This window comes from Branchiostoma floridae, chromosome 18 (assembly GCF_000003815.2).
Source record: "Branchiostoma floridae strain S238N-H82 chromosome 18, Bfl_VNyyK, whole genome shotgun sequence".
Lineage (NCBI taxonomy): Eukaryota > Metazoa > Chordata > Leptocardii > Amphioxiformes > Branchiostomatidae > Branchiostoma > Branchiostoma floridae.
Window position 1 is genome coordinate 8402062 of NC_049996.1, and position 19695 is coordinate 8421756.

The 19695-nt window shown below is 38.6% G+C and overlaps 2 protein-coding genes across 3 annotated transcripts in view; both read right to left on the reverse strand.

The window, feature by feature from the left end:
- LOC118405749 overlaps positions 1-2954 on the reverse strand; it is a gene marked incomplete in the record, with an annotated part of 8761 nt that extends 5807 nt beyond the window's left edge. Inside the window, 2 exon segments of the mRNA XM_035805466.1 lie at positions 1234-1418; positions 2629-2954. Coding sequence (XP_035661359.1) covers positions 1234-1418; positions 2629-2686 — 243 coding nt within the window.
- Positions 2955-5812: 2858 nt separating this feature from the next.
- On the reverse strand, positions 5813-18585 carry LOC118405748 (ankyrin repeat and death domain-containing protein 1A-like). Of its 2 annotated transcripts, XM_035805464.1 has the most exons (14): positions 18239-18585; positions 17347-17437; positions 14914-15009; positions 13836-13931; positions 12620-12721; positions 12001-12102; positions 11485-11586; positions 10958-11056; positions 10419-10517; positions 9777-9875; positions 8630-8722; positions 8064-8115; positions 7565-7704; positions 5814-6113 (listed from the first exon to the last, which is right to left on the reverse strand). In XM_035805464.1, the coding sequence occupies exons 1-14, from the start codon at positions 18286-18288 to the stop codon at positions 5952-5954; spliced, it is 1383 nt and encodes a 460-aa protein (XP_035661357.1). In that variant the 5' UTR covers positions 18289-18585; the 3' UTR covers positions 5814-5951. The 2 variants fall into 2 exon arrangements, with proteins under 2 accessions (XP_035661358.1, XP_035661357.1); XM_035805465.1 differs by lacking the exons at positions 17347-17437; positions 18239-18585 and adding an exon at positions 17109-17292 and having other exon boundaries at positions 5813-6113.
- Between the last annotated feature and the right edge of the window lie 1110 nt (positions 18586-19695).

Genomic DNA, 19695 nt, shown 5'->3' on the forward strand with positions numbered 1-19695 from the left:
GTACCGGTACAGGTACAACAGTTTAAATGTAGATTCAGAAATATGCCTGCGCTTAAGCAAGTTTTCCAAGGTAAAGATGTAGCGAAATATCTTTTTAAGGTGAACGGGTAAATTTACATTAACAGATTTTTATCTCAAGAGTACTATTATCTTTCAAGGTTGTGAAAATCGTTATAGTTGTGACGGAATAAATAGTACCTATCTGAACTCTTAAAAATGGTATCGACCACTGATGTTTTGATTTGTTTACATACCAAACCAAACATATACTAGTACTCTGTGCCTGTGCATGTACCTGTCAGTAGAATTAATTAGGTGCGGATTAAGACGTCCGGTGAGCATATACTAGTACATGTACACACATTCTTATACACAAATGTACAGCAATATTACCTATCAAATAAGTAACCCGTGTGTATTATAAATATGCACAAACTGTGCTCCAGGAAATTGTGTTACTTTTCATGTGTTTTGTTGTCTTTTGTCATACTTATCGTTGTAACATACAGGTAGAAATGCGGCCCTAACATCACACGGATAAAGTTAAGTCAAGTCTAGCTCTACATGTATACTACATGATGATCTTAAAGCGACTTTGCTGTCTTATTTATGTTTTTTCATTAGGCCACAGCAAGTAAATTTTATGGATGACATCCACGCGCTCATTAATTTTCGCCTGATTTCAGAAGAAAAAAACAAGAATTTTTTTCTTCTTCAGGGAAGGCCGGATAGACGAAAATGGGTGAAGGTTGTGTTGTAACCTAATCATTGAATGTAGAATTGACACTAGAGACTCTATAGCATTGACTGTAGTTGCAGAAGTGAAACTTGATAGATAGTTGTAAGAGTGGCACAACTATGGAAGCTATGAGTGTAGTTGCCAACATGGTTAATGATACCAGTCTACCACACTAGTGTCACTTTAACTACACTGGTGCACTTCTTACATACAGGAATGAATGCCTTGTTGGCTGTGATGCCATATTTTGTCACTTCAAGTCTTGTTGCAACGTCTATTACGCCTGTTTTTTTACCCATCTTGTTTTTTTTTCGCCCTATCTCATTATTTTTGCAGTCTGCAGAGGATGTCATCCATAAAATTTACTTGCTGTGGCCTTATGAATACCCAGATGTAATTTGTATTTTTTTATGGTGGTGTTGTATAAGATATTGTGTAGCTTACTGATTCAGACTTTAGCTGCGACGCATTCATTCATTCATTGCAGTACTTACGTCAGCGTCGAACTCCTCGTAGTGCGTCTCGATCTTGGAACAGAAGCGGTACCCGTACCCCACTGGGAACCCGCCCACCAAGCAGTTGAATTTCTTTTCCAAACACGGAATGCCGTAGAATTCACAGCTGCCGGTTCTCCCGTGCCGTGTGCACGTCTCTTGTTCAGTCTCCCAGAAATTCCCCTCTAGCAAATGAGATCGAAGAATCAACATCACTATAACAACGTTCAACAATTTTTAATTCTACGGGATAGTTTTCACTAGTTTTGCAGAATGATTCTAGCCACGCAAAACTTCACAGCAACAAAAACGTGTCCTTTTTTTTGCTTTCTTCTGTTCTGGGAGGGAAGTTGGCCGCATTTGTTAAAATTATGTCTTTGTTATCCATCTATTCATTCACTATCTGTAAGTTTGAATGTCTTGTCAAATATTCAGGAGAGGGGATCCACCGAGTGCTGCATGTTTGTAAAAGCAATGGCAGTGAGAAGACTTATGTCTGTAACATGCCCCACGAGACTCTAAATAAAACATTGATTGTACATCGATGATAGACCAAGACTTTGTTACAGGCGAGTTTTCTACGTGGTTTCATACATAAGTTTCATTCTAAGGCATTTTAACTGTCGGTTGCGAAAAGCTGTTAGTCGAAATGTGCGTTTCAGGCGAAATCGAAATCCAAAAACTTCAGAGGCGCATACCCCGATGGGGCCTCTTATAGTTCTAATGTCTTTAACGAAAAGTCGAAACATTCACGAAGCATAAACGCATCTCCAAAAATACTAGCGCAAGATACTAAACGTTACATGTGTTGGACCAAAAAAAAGTAGTTCAGCTAAGACTCGTTCTGTTCTTGTGTTTTTGTGAATGATTCGGGACTTTTGCTCGGGCACACAAACAGGTCTAACTGGGCGATCATCTGATTACAGACAAATCATAATGACACCAACATCTGAATGAAAAAATAGTCTATTCAGTGATTCGTTCTAGGACATTGTCAATCTGAAATATCAGCAAAAATTGAAATCTTTACAATTTCTTCTGAGTATTGGAATGGGAAGGTAACAATTTCCCCTAGAATGCTAGTACTTATTGTGACCCACATAACTCAGATAGTTCCGCTCTCAACATTGGCAAGGTAGCACAGAATTGGCAAGGTGCAACAGAATTAAAAACAAGCATCCACCAGTGCCGTCGGTATACTCTCCGAGCCGAGGTTCGACTCCGACTGTTTTGACGCGTTTGGGGTGTTTTTGGCGGGCTTTCTATTCTGTGCCTTTTTCTTCATGCCGACGAAAACGCCTATCAAAAACACGTCAAAAACAGCCGGAGCTGAAACCCTGCTTGGAGATTACCCTTACTATAATGTACTATAGAAATCAAGTGTAAATTTCTTACGGGCCTTTGCGCCTCCTAGAAAGAGCACGAAAAGCAGAGATCCGGTGCAGAACAACATCTTAGTCGCCGAAAAAGACCGCCGTCTGGGGTCTTCCAACTGGACAGCCGGGTTCCTTTGCGTTCGCGGCGCACAGAGTTATGAAACACAATGCAGGTAGCCTGGAGCTAATGACTAAACAAAACACGAGCAGGTTTTTCTGGCTTCTGTTGCGTCACCTGTTCTGCATTTACCATTCTTTCCACTAGATGGCCTTGTTGAGACGTGTTAAGTGAATGTAAGTGTTGTGCTCCCAGATTGTAGTCACATAAGGAATATCCATCTCTATCTGCGTTAGCGCTGGTTAGCTTTAATTCAGCCAGTCCGATAAACTTCTGTTGCTGAAGGGAAAGTTACTAACCAATCGCGTCGCTGCCTACGGTCAGCAGGCAACACGATTGGCTAGTAAGTTGTCAAACAGAAGTATTTTTCCGGCAACCTGTATAATTTTTTTTAGAAGTACGACAACAATTGTAAATTACTGAGCTGGATAATTGCATAGACACGCACATTCAGTTGATCATTTTGCAGCAATTGAAAATGTCAAAGGTTAAAGGTTAATACCTGGTTGTACCACTTACAAGACCTGTTCTTCTAGTTGTTATTTTGTTTGTGGGTTCTAAAAAGGCAGCCTGATCATTATGTATTTACTGAGGGACATACATATGGTAGAATGAACTTGTGTCTTCATCATATTGCTTCCAGTTTTGTCTAATAAATCATTTCACATGTATCTATGCAAATCAAACTCCTTATTTTCTGTTCTTTGTAAAGTCAAGTGATTAAAGATTACACAAAAAAGATGACTTCAGGACGTGCAGTTATTCACCATTTACTTAGGTAATGAAAATATATTTAGATAAAAATGATCAACTTATACTGCAAGAAAGGTGGGATTCACCAATCAATAGTGATAATAAATGTCAGGCAAGGCTGGTAATGTGTACGTATACGTGCTTTGATGTCCATAACTTTGCCAAATTTTTTTCTCTCCAATTATTTGTCACCATGTCAATCAAAAATGACCTACTAAAGCATAGGTAAAGGTTGTGTCCTTTAAGTGTGCGTCAGAAGGATAATTGGTGATTGACAAATTACCCTGCGGTCTGTCAGAACACCTGTGACCATAGGGTGCCTGCCATTTCTACACAAAGGGGTGTCATTTATCATAAATCCAGCTATGCAGAAAATGTCTTCGCCGCAGGTGATACCTTAACTGAGAAAGCCTAGTAGAAGCGTATTGTGCTTCTCTTGCTCCATTTGTGGGACTCTTGTGCTGCAATCCACCACAGCAAGCACAGGAACCATTTTAAAAGAAACAAAAACGGTTGTAAGGCGAAACGATCCCTAACGTGACTTTTTTGGCATCTCATTAATACGGTTTGTTTAGAAAGTGCTGCCACAACGTCAATGACCTATCAAAACGTCCTTGGACCTATCTACTATCTGACCTACAAAAAACCTTGTTGTGAACTTTTACATACACGTTAAATGGACAGCGCATAACGTGATAATTCACCCCATGGAGGCGGCCAATTAAAACACCTGCCTGATCCTTGTGAGTCATACTATGAAGTTGTGCCTCAAAATCTGAGTTGTGCTTGTTGTTTCTTGGTCAGGCCGAGAACTTATTGATCACCCCTCGTAATCAACAATGCTACGCTGACCAAAATGCTACACTAAACCCTAGTCACAGGTCTGGCATTATTTGGACATTAAATATACCGATAAGCACAGAAAAGTGCAGAATGCGATTATTTCTCTGTGTGTTTGTGTATTTTGTCTCAACAATGTAAACATTGGTGACTTAAACATGGTATAATGATCCCATAATCTACTGATTTGTTTCCAGGTTATACAACATAAATAAAAGACATGTTTCCATTTGATTCAGATTTTACTCCAACTTTGTAAGATTAGAAATCACTATGTGATCCAATTCATTGTGTACTTCAGCATAAATACTTGCTTGCTTATTCTAAAAAGACTAAAAGACACATAAAGTGTTTGTTATGTGTAACAATAAATAGCTTGTGTCCTTCTTTGAAGGCTGGCTGGCATACAGTGTAAAACTTAAATACTCAACTTACAAATATGTGACATTTAGATTTAGTATTATGTACAATTTACAGTCATATCATTAAGTTTAACACGCCAGTGTCATGGCAAGATGTTTATATAAAAAATTTTCCCATTATATAGATTTCATAGCACTATGTACATCAACACCCTCATAGTAAAAGCAGATCATTTCTCAAAAATCTCATCTCCTTGCTTTGACAAAAGGTTCACTAACTTGACTATACATTTGCCAAACAGACACTGTGGATAGTACCTGGACATGTATCTCAAATACTCCAAGAAGCTAAAGATTATAGGTTCAAGTCCAAAGCTGAGTCCCAATACTGATCCCTTGAAAGAAAACATCATTCATCACCCTTTTCCTCCCTTGACTCCGGTACATTGAACGAGTACCTAGTTGCAGTTATGGATGTCCTTTCAGACGATACATTACGTGGACATCCCGTGTTTGAGGAGTGTCCCGCCTTAAACAGGTTAAAGAACCCATCACACATTTTGATAAGGGTCCTTCCAAGTGTGAGTGGATCAAACATCTCAGTCTCAACATATACAACTCAAGGTACAAAACTGGTGCATGTTGTCTTAATTAAAAAGGCAGTTTGAATTTTAAGCCGACAAAGTTTATAGAATTTTTATCAAACAATGACTTCCTTTAAACTTCTTTTATATGCCCGTACCTCTAATTTTTTATAGCTATCAGTCCATCTTGCTCACAGAGTGACCTAGTCTCGTGAGAGTGACCCTACCCTTCAACCCGCCTCCTTACGTGAGACTAGATCATTCCGTGAACAAGATGGACTGATAGCCATCGAAAATTTAGAGGTACATGATTGTGTATAAAAAAGGTTTAAAAAAGGTCACCGTTTGATGAAAGTTCTATTACTTGTGCTCATACGTGACTAATGAATCTCTGACTTCAACGATAAGCCAACAAACAAACATGTCGATGTAGGTTAGACATCCAGGTTGTCTTAGAATTGTCTTACAACGTTTTCTATTTCGACATCTGAAATTGTCCTCCTTCATACTATATAGTTAGAGTATAAAAGACCTGTTTCTTCCAGATCACTTCAGTGTCACTGACGAAGGATAGTGGACTCTATCCAAAACGTCTGACCGTTTCCAAAACCATATCCAGTTGCTTGAGTAACTACTTTTTGGCGTAAGTAACACACAAACAACAAACAAACAGGAACAATCCCAGTTAGATCTGGGTCTCCTCCCCCGGTGGTTCACTCACAATCCCAATCAGAAGGTTCTCTGCCAGGTCTTTCCTACCCACTTCCCTCAGAGCGTCAGCCAGAATACCCAGTTTCTCCTGAGCTGGGGGTGTTCTGTTTCTCCACTCTTTCAACAACGAGTAGATCTGGAGAAGACAAGAAGCAAAAAGAAAACTTTTTACACCTCTACTATATACATGTACATGTAGTTTCATCAGGTTTGTATATTGACTTTGAAATTTACTTGGATTAACGATTGGCAACAATATAACAGCTATTCTCCCAGCTTGTGGTCCTTATAATATTTTAAGACACCAGGTGACTATAAAACATCATATTCAAATAATACAGATAGGACAACATATACACATGTTGGATTCAGAAGGCTCTGTGGATCAGAAAGGGGGATACAAGCTTCAACAAGGACTAGATCTACAGAAGACAAAAAGTAGAAACAGCTTAAACATCTACTGAATACAATGTCATGTAGTTACATCAGGTTTGTACATTGACTTTGCCTTTATCTGGCAACCACAAATACAGCTGTTCTTATTGTGGTCCTTTATGTGATAAGCATAAGAGAACGAGTGACAAAAACAACACAGCGCCCACATGTTTCCTTGTACAATTTGAAGGAACTGTCTGGGCCTTGTGTTGACGTTACCGTTAGGATTCCCCTGACATGCTATGGGACTACCTTTCCTGTCTCTTTATCTTTACCTATACCTTTACCTTTACATGTATCTTTACTATGGAAGCTCATCTGTGTTGGTAAGTAATGAAACAACCAGAGGGGCGAGTAGAACATAAAGAAACAACATGCCCCCTACCCGGTATCGAACCGGGGTCGGCAGATTACAAGTCATGACCGCTATTGCTGTCGCCACAAAAGCACTAGTGCCCTTGGGCAAGGACGATAGGTGGTACTTGAACACCACTGTTACACTACTCCCCCTTCTCTTTTCAAGATTCGTTCTTGAATCTCCGAGTTCAACATCCCTGTGTGGCACATCCGCTAGCCTGTTACTCACAGGGTCGGCATGGGAACCAGTGAAACAACCAGAGGGGCGAGTAGAACAGAAAGAAACAACATGCCCCCTACCCAGGATCGAACCGGGGTCGGTAGATTACAAGTCATGACCGCTATTGCTGTCGCCACAAAAGCACTAGTGCCCTTGGGCAAGGACGATAGGCAGTACTTGAACACCACTGTTACAGTAATCATAGCACAATGCTAAACTTCCTTCCAACACAAAAGTACACACGGGTCAAATTTTCAATGACCACTGTTGCCTTCTTCAGGAGCAATACTGATGACCAATCACTTCAGAACGTTAACTCGTGAGAGTTACAGAAATGTGATCTTATTAACACGTAACCTTGCGGAAAGGTGTCTTCAGCAATTGGTCAAATGTGCCAGATCGATCCTGAAGAAGGCGACAATGGTCATTGAAAATTTGATCTGTGTGTATTTTTGTGTTGGAAGAAAGTTTAGCATTGTACCTTTAATCTTTACCTTACCTTTTCTTTTACCTTTTCCTTTGCAAGGAAAAAATGAGAGTACAACAATTACATGCAAAATATGACTTGAGGTCACCTGTAGGTTCATGTCGCAGAAGAACTCCAGCCTGACCCTGACGATGTCCATTTGGTGGAAGCCCAGATACACCATCATGGTGTCCCACTCCGAACCTATACACTTGGACAGCTTCCACAGGCTCTCATCGCTCAACACACCTGTATATATGGAGTAAGATAGTTGTTACCACCCTCTCCATTTGTATGTAATAAGTATAGAGGGCAAAGAAAATGAATATAAAAGCCCCAGTGCAACGGCCTACGTGACATTTGAGAAACAGAGCTAAACATAAACACGGAAATTTATTTTTTTGACGAGACTTCTTTATTTTGTTTCTGTTGTTAAGTAACTTTGTTTGTCATGGTTAAACGTAAAAGATGTTCTGACTTCTGAGGAAAATTTCTGGAAAGAACCATCTACAACCACAAGTACACACACAATGCATCAGCTCTGATGTTTGTGGATGGTTGATTAATTGATTGATTGATTGATTAATTGATTGAGGAAGCTTTCTCACCTTTAATTTCTATAAGCACAATGTCAGCAAGACTTCTAGTTGCTGTGTCATTCTGGAACATAAAGACACTAGATTACTAAATTCATCTAAAAGAGGACACAAAAATTCTAGTTTGTAAAACCTGGTACTGATGTCTTCATCAAGAAATATTTTTGTACAGTAACATTATATACACAAACAGCACACATATCCAAAAACAATTTCATACAATAGAACAGGCAGTAATATTGTGGTCAACATAGAACTATAATAATTGTTGATATTCATTTGAAGCCTGGTTAGAGCAGGAACACGACCAAACTAAAGTTAAGTACTGTAAATGCAGAAATGTTCGCGGTGGATTAATGTTTGCGGTTTTCTCGGTGACCACTTCACCGCGAACTTAAAACCACCGCGAACATTTTTCTATTGTGGTATTAGACTTCAGTCTATGGTGTTACCGCGACCTTCAAACCACCGCGAAAAGTCCTTTTTCCCTCTACCGCGAAATTAAATCCCTGCGAACTTAAATGCATTTACAGTAAGTGATGTTCATTATTTGGACTGAATGGGTACATTTTGCTTACCTTAATTCTTGTAATAGAGTCTATCTCTGCCACAATCTCCTTGTGGTTGTCGTCTTTGTGATCTTGGCAAATGTCTCGAGCCGTCATATTGTCCTGAGTGACAGTGATAGAAATAAAAGGGACTAGATTAATCCTGACCAAAGGACATGTTTAATTGTTAGGTTGATTATTTCTACTGTTATTCATAAATCAATCTTTAGATTTGTTGACTATTAGCAATACATGTAGTTCAAAATTTGCCATACATTGTAACTCATACAAATGTCGTGCAACAAAGTACAGTAGAAGCCAGTTAATTGAACAATGGATAAGCGCACACTTCTGATAACTGCACGGAATTCCAGACTGGTGCGGTCCAGCTGGATAACTTCACATTATTGCACCATCCGTCTATTTGCACGAAATATGCTGGCAAATGGGGTGTGCAATTATGGCTTCTACCAGCTGCAAATGGCCATGGCTTCAGTTGGGAGGTGAAAGACAGCGGAAGGTGTCAGAGATGCATTGAACCTTCTAACCACAGCTTCTAAGGCCCTGAACACTGTAGATTAACAACCCACTGCTTGTACAGACTCCAAAAACCTTTAACCAGCAACCTTTACCTTTTTCAGTATGAGTTACTTGTTCACTGGTCTGTATCCCTCCTTACACAGGGAAAGAATTACACCTACACATGTGATGCAATTTCCTTGTACATAGGCCAATACATCTCTACTGCTTTTCAAAAAAGGAATCGTACTGACACAAACACTTGATGTTAACTTCTGTATCGTGTACCACTATGTTCTATTAATACCTGTTCCTCATGAATTAATCCGCTCAGCTAAGGTAGCATAGCGACTAGTCATTTGTTACATAGAACCCATTTACCATTGTTATGTATAAGCAACCACGTAGATATTAGTTTTGATGTTCTGTATATGTATTACACCCGAACTTGCCATACATTGTACCCGTACAATTGTTGCGCAATAAATAATATTGTATTGTATTGTATTGTATTGTGTACTGAAGCGAAACAGTGTGTATTAAATCTGAATCCCTAGTTTCCAGGCTGAACCTTGTATAAGCGTACTGCGTCCCTAAGGAACCACTCTGCACATGTACTGAACAGTGGAGAGTGGAGATCTACTCGAACATTACTTACATAGTTGAGTATGTTGAGATGACACCCTGCGTGGATTAAAGTGTGTGCGACCTCACTGTGTCCCATCTGAGCTGCTACGTGGAGGGGGGTGTCTCCATTCTGTTAGGCAAAAACAGTTGGTTTACAAGTTTTCAAATCATAAAATGGTTTCAAAGAACTGTCAAAGTTGTTGAAAACAAGGATGTTGAAGGTTAGACATCCAGGTAGAAGACATACATTCCAAAAGTTACTATACTATGTTATTCTGATTACAAGTATCTCCTAGTGATTGTGCTTTTAATTCATATCAGTTATCACCATGTATATTTTCATAATTGGTAAGATTTTGTCAGTGTCAAGTTAATTTCTAGGAAATGTGCTAAGTTTCTTCTTCTTTCTTCTTTCCTACTGCCTAGCCTCAATTTTTTGAGATTATTGGCAGACTACGCATGGTTTAATTACAATACAAGTGACCGGTACAAATAGACATGGGAAAAATGAAGGAAAAGTGAATTAAGTGGGTTAAGGTGAATTAAGTGGGTTAAAAGTTTGCTTTATATGTTTATTTTGAGTACTGTGTCTGTGCCATGCATGTCTGTATCTGTTGGTAGAAAATTGAAGTAAAAGACTGCAGACAAAAAGAAAAAGGATTGCCCCTCTTACACTGTTTCTTGTGTTGATGTTTGTTCCCCCTGTGATGAGGAGCCTGGCCACCTCACAGTGGCCTCCCCAGGCAGCGCTGTGCAGAGGAGTGTTCCCATCCTGGAGTTGACACAAAGACGTGTCCAATATCAGGACAAAGAGGAAAATGCACAATTGCATGGACAGCTGTACTGACTCCATGATACATGCATGTACGTATACATGTATTAGATAAAAAAAATGACAGATGGTCATCAAATGTCGGCTCTAGAAAAACAAGCAGTTCTGAAAAAATAACTTTGTTTTCCAATCATTTAACTTGATGAAACTATTCCGGAATAAAAGTATTACTTGAATATATCTCAGGTTTATTTACCAGGCTATACTTTATAGTAAACATGCTTTTCAATGACGTCATGAGTAAAATGCAATGGCATCTTCCTGTGATTCACAGACATACGCTGTAAGCCAACATGGTTCATATGACATCAAATGAAAAGCTTGTATATTTTATAGAAAACTAGCATCACCTACCAGTCCTGTACTGAACTGCAGCTTACCTTGTTTTCTGCCTTGACATCACAGTTAGCGTTGACCAGCTGCCTGACAACATCTACACAGCCGTTCATAGCTGCCTCGTGGAGAGGTGTGTTCCCATGCTGTACACAAATAAAAACTTTTTTGCGATCACTCAGGATAAAATTATATCGAATTATACATTTATCAACAATTAAGAGACAACTACATGTCCACATCTACAGAACTGTTTATAGCAGCCACATGAAGATGTGTGTTACAATGCTGTACAGTGTACACATACGAAACTTCTTTGTGATCTTTAAGGATGAAGTGATCGTAAACAGGGCTCTCTCAAGCTTCAATTTTTTTTTCTGTCTCACTCATTACTACTGTACTCATTTGTTCACTTTTTATCACCAGATGGACATGTAGTGACCTAACATCTGTATCTGTAACTGCAGCCAGTATAAACCGCCCTCTGGTGCAACCTAAGGTAGGTAGCCGTAACACATTACACTGAATGTCTTCATTGACTTGTCAGTTGTCACACCTAACGTTTGCACCTTACCTTGTTCCTGCTGTCCAGCTGACACCCATCATCCTCTAGGAACATGTTGACCAGGTCACACCTGCAAGCCGCAGCTGAGATGTGGAGTGCTGTGTAGCCCAGCTGGAATGGAGAAAATTATTGATATTGAACAAAGACTTATTCAGTGGCACTTTTTAAAGGCATAAACACATATTACATTTGTACCTCCAAATTTCCATTGTCTTTGCAGTACATCCTGTTCACAGAGTGACCTAGTGTTGGGAGAGAACGAGACTAGGGCTGTGACATCCAGTTGGAAGATCCGGTTACACGGGATGGACTCTTACTCTCTTTCATAAATGTGGAGGGTTCTTTAAGCTGCTTGTGATGTGGCTCTCCAAAATCCAAGACCTTCAATTAATGTCCAAGGGACATCCTTAATCTAAGCCAGGTACTAATTTACTTCTGAGTGAAGTATAACAGCCCAAATACAAGACTTAGTAGCCCAAACAACATGCAAGGATGTGAAATTTCTACATCTATGGAGTGGCTTACATTGTTTTTCATGTTGACCTGGATCCCTGGCAGACTGATGAGATGTCTGGCCACGTCTGTGTGTCCACACCGAGCTGAACAGTGGAGGGCTGTGTCACCATGCTGAAAACAATATATATGGACAGTTGCTAATACACCTGTTAAACCCACTTTGAAAAGTACTTGTGGATGACTGTAAAACATAAGCTAAACATATACAATGTAATAGGAAATTGATCAGAAAGGATGAGAGGAACATCAATGTCAAAACTTGGCCAGTTCTCTTAATCTCAATGCATATCTACTGGTGGCAATTAAGATGGTATCAAAGCTGGCCACGGAGTGTAGCCAGACACTCCTTTGGCCGGCTATACTAGAGCTCCTTGGCCAGCTTTGATACCACTTTAAATGCCACTGGTAAATATGCCTGGAAATTTACAGTTCTTTGCCACTGAAAAACAATATTACAGTTTAGAAGTTGCTAACAAGGATCAAACCTGAGAGCTTGGTGTAAACACATACAAGCTGAACAAGGATGCTTCTCAAGCCTGAGCTAGGCAATCTCAGAAACAAAAGTTATACAAGTACTACCAATAATTAGAGCAATGTTTGGTCTAGAAAGTGCCCTAGGTGAACTCACATAGTTTTTGGCATTGATACTGCACCCTGAGTAGTTTACTAGGAGCTTGAGGATTCCCTGCATGTTGGAGGATGCAGCACAATGCAGAGGCGTGTCTCCATCCTACAAAAGACATAATAATTACGAAAAAAGATCTATTAAGCATTATAAGACATTATGATTATAGACAAAGATCTATTCTATACTTTCAATAGTAATGTTAAATCAAACTGAGTCAAATATGAAGCACATGAGTTCAACACAATCTTGTTGACTGAGAGGATTAAACAAACCAAGTACATGTCTAAGTCATATTTCATAAGACAGAGTATTATCATACTTCATTTCATTTTATTTCATTTCATTTGTTTGGAATGCTACAATGCATGACATGTGGCAGCCAGGCAGCGGAGCTGGTAACGGCTGTCACTAGTACACATACAAATACAAATCATTACAATAAACAATTCATTCAACGGAATATCAGACTATACAACAGCAATACATAATACATCATAAAGTAGCAGTAATTTTACAAGGAACAAAATACATCATCATCATACTCAATATACATACCATTATCATCATAATCAGTATAAACGCCAATAAGCGAGAAAAAGATCGAAAAAAGATGGAATGGTTGGAAAGGGTTTAGAATTTCACAAGTTAGTGATTAGATAAAAGGTGGTTTCTGCATTTGGCCTTGACTTCAAACTGTAATGTCCTCCGGCATGTAGGAGAATTCTTTTACACAACCAATTTGTACTCACTTTGCTTTGCAAATTGGTTGTGTAAAGATTCTCCTATATCCTACACATGCACATTCTACCAACCTGATGAAATCATTTTCAGATTTCAGGGTTGAACAAGTTTTCTAAAATCCACTTGTCCTATCAGGCAAGCACATAAAAAATGTACTTGCCCGAACCAATTTTTCACTTGCCCAAAATTCAAATGTCACTGTTACTAGTATATGCATTTTCACTTCCAGCAATGGAATTCTCTGTAGACAATTGCTTGATGTCATGACTGTAAAAAGTAACAAGTATATCAAAATTGCACTAAAATCAATGGAAAAATCTTACTTGCCCGATCGGACAAGTGGGGTAGGACATGCACTTGCCCGAACAGCACTTTCACTTGCCCTGGACAATAGGGCTAGTGGACTTGTTTATCCCTGGATGTAATGTCCAGTCAGGTTTTCTTAAATCTAGTGTCACACTTTCCAGATGCTCACCTGGTTTTTGATGTTGATCTGGCTGCCAGCATTCAGCAGTAGCTGTACCACATCTGCATGGCCCTTCAGTACAGCCTGGTGTAGGGCACTGTTACCCTACAGAGAAAAATAACACTGTCAATTACACTAAGGAAGACATACATGTATTGAAGAGCTTTACTGAATTAATCCATTACAGATTCAGAATAAAAAGGCATGCAATGTCATGCAACTTCTTAATATCCAGTTACGTTGATGAAGGTTAGACATCCAGGTAATAAGATACGCCAAAAATAGTTACTCAAGCAACTGGATATGGTTTTGAAACGGTCAGACGTTTCGATAAAGAATCCACTATCCTTCGTCAGTGACACTGAAGAGATCTGGAAGAAACAGGTCTTTTATACTCTAACTATGAATGAAGACAATTTCAGATGTCCAATAGGAAAGGTTGTAAGACAATTCAGACTGAAGACAATTTGGATTCCAAAGAAAACAAAGCTAAGCCAAAGTCAAGCTGAAGACAATTTGGATTTCAAAGGATAGCAACTTCTTAATATCCAGTTACGTTGATGAAGGTTAGACATCCAGGTAAAATGACATGCCAAAAAGCAGTTCCTCAAGGAACTGGCTATGATTTTGGAAACAGTCAAACAGTGTCTGTCGGACTTACTAAAGATAGTGGATGCTATCTGAAATGTCTGACCGTTTTCAAAATCATATCCAGTTGCTTGAGTAACTGCTTTTTGGCATTAATATCCAGTTGTAAGCCATTTATTTTGATTTATAGCAAGATGCAACTGCAAAATATTTCATTGCCTTGATCTCGGATGTTATAAAATGAGTTCAGGTGTTATTGTTGTTAAGTCAGAATTTTTTTTTGCTTTATGATAGGTTATAGGTTATTTATGATATGAAGGGGCAAGAGGATGAAAAACATTTTCAAATTGAAACACCAGTACACTTGAATCTATTCTAATAACAAATTTTAATGAAAGTTTCAAAGTTTAGCAACGCACCCTCCAATCCTATAAGTGGTCAGTCAGAGGGTCAGTCAGTGGGTTAGTAGCACTCTGTAATGTGGCATGACTAATAATACTTGTCTGTCTGGATCTCCCACATTCACATCCGCCCCTCTCTTCACCAGTCTCTGTATTCTCGTCACCTCACCTTCTTCTGCCGCCTCAATCAGTTCCTTAGAAAGAGAGAAAAAAGTTTTAACAGGGAATACATTAATCTGAATTAAGAAACCCATACACCTCTGGAAGTACTTAATTCCTTTGAAATGTGTCTTTAAATACTGTAAAAGCAGAAATGTTCGCGGTGGTTTAATGTTCGCGGTTTTCGCGTTGACCACTTCACCGCGAACTTAAATCCACCGCGAACATTTTTCTATTATGGTATTAGTCTGCAGTGTATGGTGTTACCGCGAAATTAAAACCACCGCGAAAAGTCCTTTTTCCGCTACCGCGAAATTAAATCCCCGCGAACTTAAATACATTTACAGTAATATAGAAAATCCTTTATCAAATAATTAAAGTATCAATGTATCCCATCAATTAGACTAAAAAGCTTTTGGAGTATACCTTAAACAAGATCATAGCATGTTCAAAACATAGGTACACAGAAAGCTGATGATAATTATTATAAAATGTCCTCATTGATTATTCAAATCTAGTCCTATTTTGCATAATTTGAATGTTATCATTTACATCTCTGTCCAAGCTACCTAAATATAAAAAAAAAAACATGAAAATCAGTCGTTTCTTTCTCCTGCAAAAATTTTACGAAAGGCCACTGTAGTTCAAGGACAAGATACTAGGGGAATCAAAGGTATGTGAGCTCTTGCTGAGCAAAAGAGGTCGACAAAAACAGTGACCACAACGTATCCAGAACAAGAGATGTAAAAACGAAAGTTTTCCTACAAGGTACAGCCAAGCTTTTTTTAAGCTCCTTGGTACAGCTATGAAAGTAAAGAAGAGTATTGTACCCCACTGTTGCATCCCAGATTATAATCTATACCAAATGATCCCCAGGCATGATATATGAACTGTGCAATTGTGTAGGGATCAATCTACATCATACATTTTCCCTATATCACATATTGCACACACCACTATTTGTATTTACACAGAAAACACATGCACAACAGGACCTCCCATAGAGCAGCAACAGCTGGCTCCTCCCACCTACAGTTTGACTGACAGGTGACAACTGGTCCCTCCTCCTCTGGGGGTACTGCAGATGTCTTTAAGTTAGCGTGGATTTAATTTCATGGTAGGGAGAAAATGGAGAGTTCATGGTGATTTGTAGTTGGCTGTTGAAACAAGGGCATAGTGTCCTAACAATGTGAAATACACTATGCCGCCATATTTTCTGTTATGTTATATTAGTATACTGTTGTATACTGTTGTAGATAGTTTGTAGTAATGTTAGTTACTTGCCATACATTGTACCTGATGCAATTGTTGTGCAATAAAGTTGACTTGACTTGACTATGTGTGCACAGACAACAACAATTTCTGCAATGGTGTTAAGTTGGCAGTGATTTCCATATAAATGGTGAACATTAAACCACCATAAATATTTCGACATTCACAGTATTTTTCACATTGCCCCTGGTCATGTGATGGAGTAATCCTGATGCATGATTGTAATCTATCTAGCCTGTCAACAAATAATCAAACTGAGTTCTAATTTTTGTATCAATGATTTCTTTCAAAATGGAACACTGATATTATGCTGATAATGATATGTTGGTAGGGGGCATATTAAGTGGAAAACATGAATATATTAAGTTTTCTGGCACAAATAGGACTGTCCAATATTCATGAAATTCTAAATTTCATGTTAACCAAACTATCACCGATATAAGCTATTTGATTGCAACTGAGAGAAATGAAATAAGAATAGAAGATGACTTGCTACTCCATGAAATGTAACATATCACAATGATAACAAACTGTTTACTCAAAAACTAAAGGAATTGTAAGGTATACAGATCGTCCACTCAACAGAACACAATACTAATTGGTTTCACCACATCTACAACATATAGTTATCCCTTTTATATCCCCTCAGAGCCTAAACTGTTTACTCAAAAACTAAAGGAATTGTAAGGTATACAGATCGTCCACTCAACAGAACACAATACTAAATTTGGTTTCACCACATCTACAACATATAGTTATCCCTTTTATATCCCCTCAGAGCCTAGACACAAATCCCAGCAGAGATTTCGTGGCATCATTGCACGATGACAGAAACACCAGACATTCTACCCACTAATCTCACCTTAGCCGATACAGCAAGCCCAGCTTCAGATGTCTCAAAATCACTACTACTGTGGCTCTCCTGCAGAACTCCATAATTCCCCTTCCTTAACATTATAAATGTATGATATTAAGATGTCAAATCTATAGCAGTATGGTCTAAGTGACCTTGGCTGTTATACAAATGTCAGTAGGGGTGTGCCATGTAATCTAAGTAGGGTTGGCAGCGCAATGATTGCAAACTGAGAAGTTTATCTAACCATCGATAGCGAAGTGTTTCGCTGACGTCGCGAGCGTCGGAAGAAACAGCCCTGTGTCCCCAGGCATGTTGTGGGCACTTCCTTCGCATTCCTAAGGAAACATGAACATGAAGCAACACAATTAAAAGACTGGATGTCACTCCTGAAGTTAAACACTCAGGTATCTACTTAGTTTTGAGCAACACTAGCAATGTTTATATCGTAAGACTTTGTACCATAGATATAACAGTAATCACTATTAATATGACATATGTAAAACATAATGTGAGTGACAATTTGACAACATTTCTTTTTTTCTTTCTATCTTAATTGTCATGCCATACTCACTGTCAGGCAGGCTGGCAGTTAGAGTAGGACAAATGCTGAAAACATGTGAATAATTGCTCTAAAAGTTTTCGGAAATGTTAAGGAAGTACTTTAGGACATAGAAGAATTCTTTCACGTTTTTGCTCCAAGAATATAGATCATACATAAACTGATAAAGAACATTTCTGATTCATAATCATATACTCATAATTCAACTTTTCAACATCAATCTAAACACTCGTCCTGTGACACAACAATATGTGTAACTATACATTTTGACACAACAATATGTACTGATCAAATTCACAGTGACAGAGATACAATTGTGTATTCATGTATCTAAGTAAAAGCATCAAATTACAATCTTACACAGCCATCAAAAACGATCATATCAATCTCCAAACCCACATTTATCTTCCAACAGACAGACATTATACTACCATGTGCTACATACATACATATACATTCACAATTCTATCTGTACATCTAACATGCGATCTGAGTCCCTGCCAGACACTCAGAAGGCAGGAATCCGAAGCCTGTGGTATATAGAGTTGGAGGTGACATGTGAAATGTCTGCACGTACAGTTGTTGTGTTCCAGGTTCCATCCCAGCTTTGTCCTCCACGGAAGCCATGTTTGACCTACCCTGACCTTACGCACCATTTGTGCGATATTTCCTACTCTCTAATCCAAGCACACATGGTGTCCCTGAGTCCTTATAGAATGACAACACATTTGTGCCATATTTCTACCCCGTTCCCATGTGTTCATGCCTTCAGCTGCCTGGAAGAATGGGTGTCACATACCAGGGTAAGGGGACACCACCACAAATGCACAGGCAATGCCCATGCTAAATTACTAGTAATAGGTAATAGTCCTGTGAGACTGGAAATTCTTGCTCAAATCCCCCATATGTTCTTACTGCACAGATTTACCTATAATGTTTACCCATAACATTATTATAATCATCAGCACATACGGGAAAGAACAAAACTGATTCCAGTGCTTCAAACCAATCAAGGTCTAGCTAGATACTTCAAAATTAGATACAACTCAATTTTCAAACAGTAAGAATATACTGTTTGATAAATGATGCAGGCATCCTAGAATTCTTTAACAATCATCTAAAGAAGTAACACATTAAGACTGTTATCTTAACATCAAAACAATTTTTTATTACTACAAGGAGACCATTGGTTATATCATTTCAGGCTGTTATATTACAACAAACCCTTCTTTTCAACTTTTCAAAACATTGGCACCTAGTAATACTAAGTATTTAAAGTCGTTTCCCCTAAAGGTGTGTCTGAGCATGTACCTAAAAGGCAAAAGTACTATGATTAACTTTTTATGGCAAAATTGGAGGAGTCCACAGAGACAAGATTTTGACAAGAGAACTTTTGTTTGAAAGTTTTTTAAACCACTTTTGGTACCAAACTCAGTTACACTAGTTAGTACATACTAAAAACCTCAGCCAAGCTCATTGCTACCACCAATACCACAAATGCCTTTTGTCTTTTGAGTATGTGAAAAACAAAACCTTTGGTTTGGGTTTCAGACTGATGTTTTGGGGTGACATGCACCTGTTACTGTCAACATTTTACCTCATGAATATTCATATTCTTCTCATGAATATTCATAAGCATAAAGCACCTAACATTCTGGGCTGTACCATCTGGTGGCAACTTGATAGGGGAGGACTGAAAAGAGGTCATCTGCGTATTTGTTTATTTTCGGTGGCCCATGGCTGTTAAGGCAAGCTGGCGGGCTTGTTTTATGTGCATAGTGTTAAGGCAACATTGTGAACAATGGTGTCACTCACATTCAATGGTATAATTGACGTACTTGACGTAATTGACGCTACAAAAAATCTGTTCACATCTTTCCACTACTAGTAGTACTACCACACATTTTGAATATAAAAAAAAAACACCCAGCCTTGTCAATCATTGAATCAATCTATGCAAAGCAAATGTCTACTTGTTGAGTCAAATCCTGTACATGTATTTTTTTGCGTGGAAACTATTGATCATCACTCTAC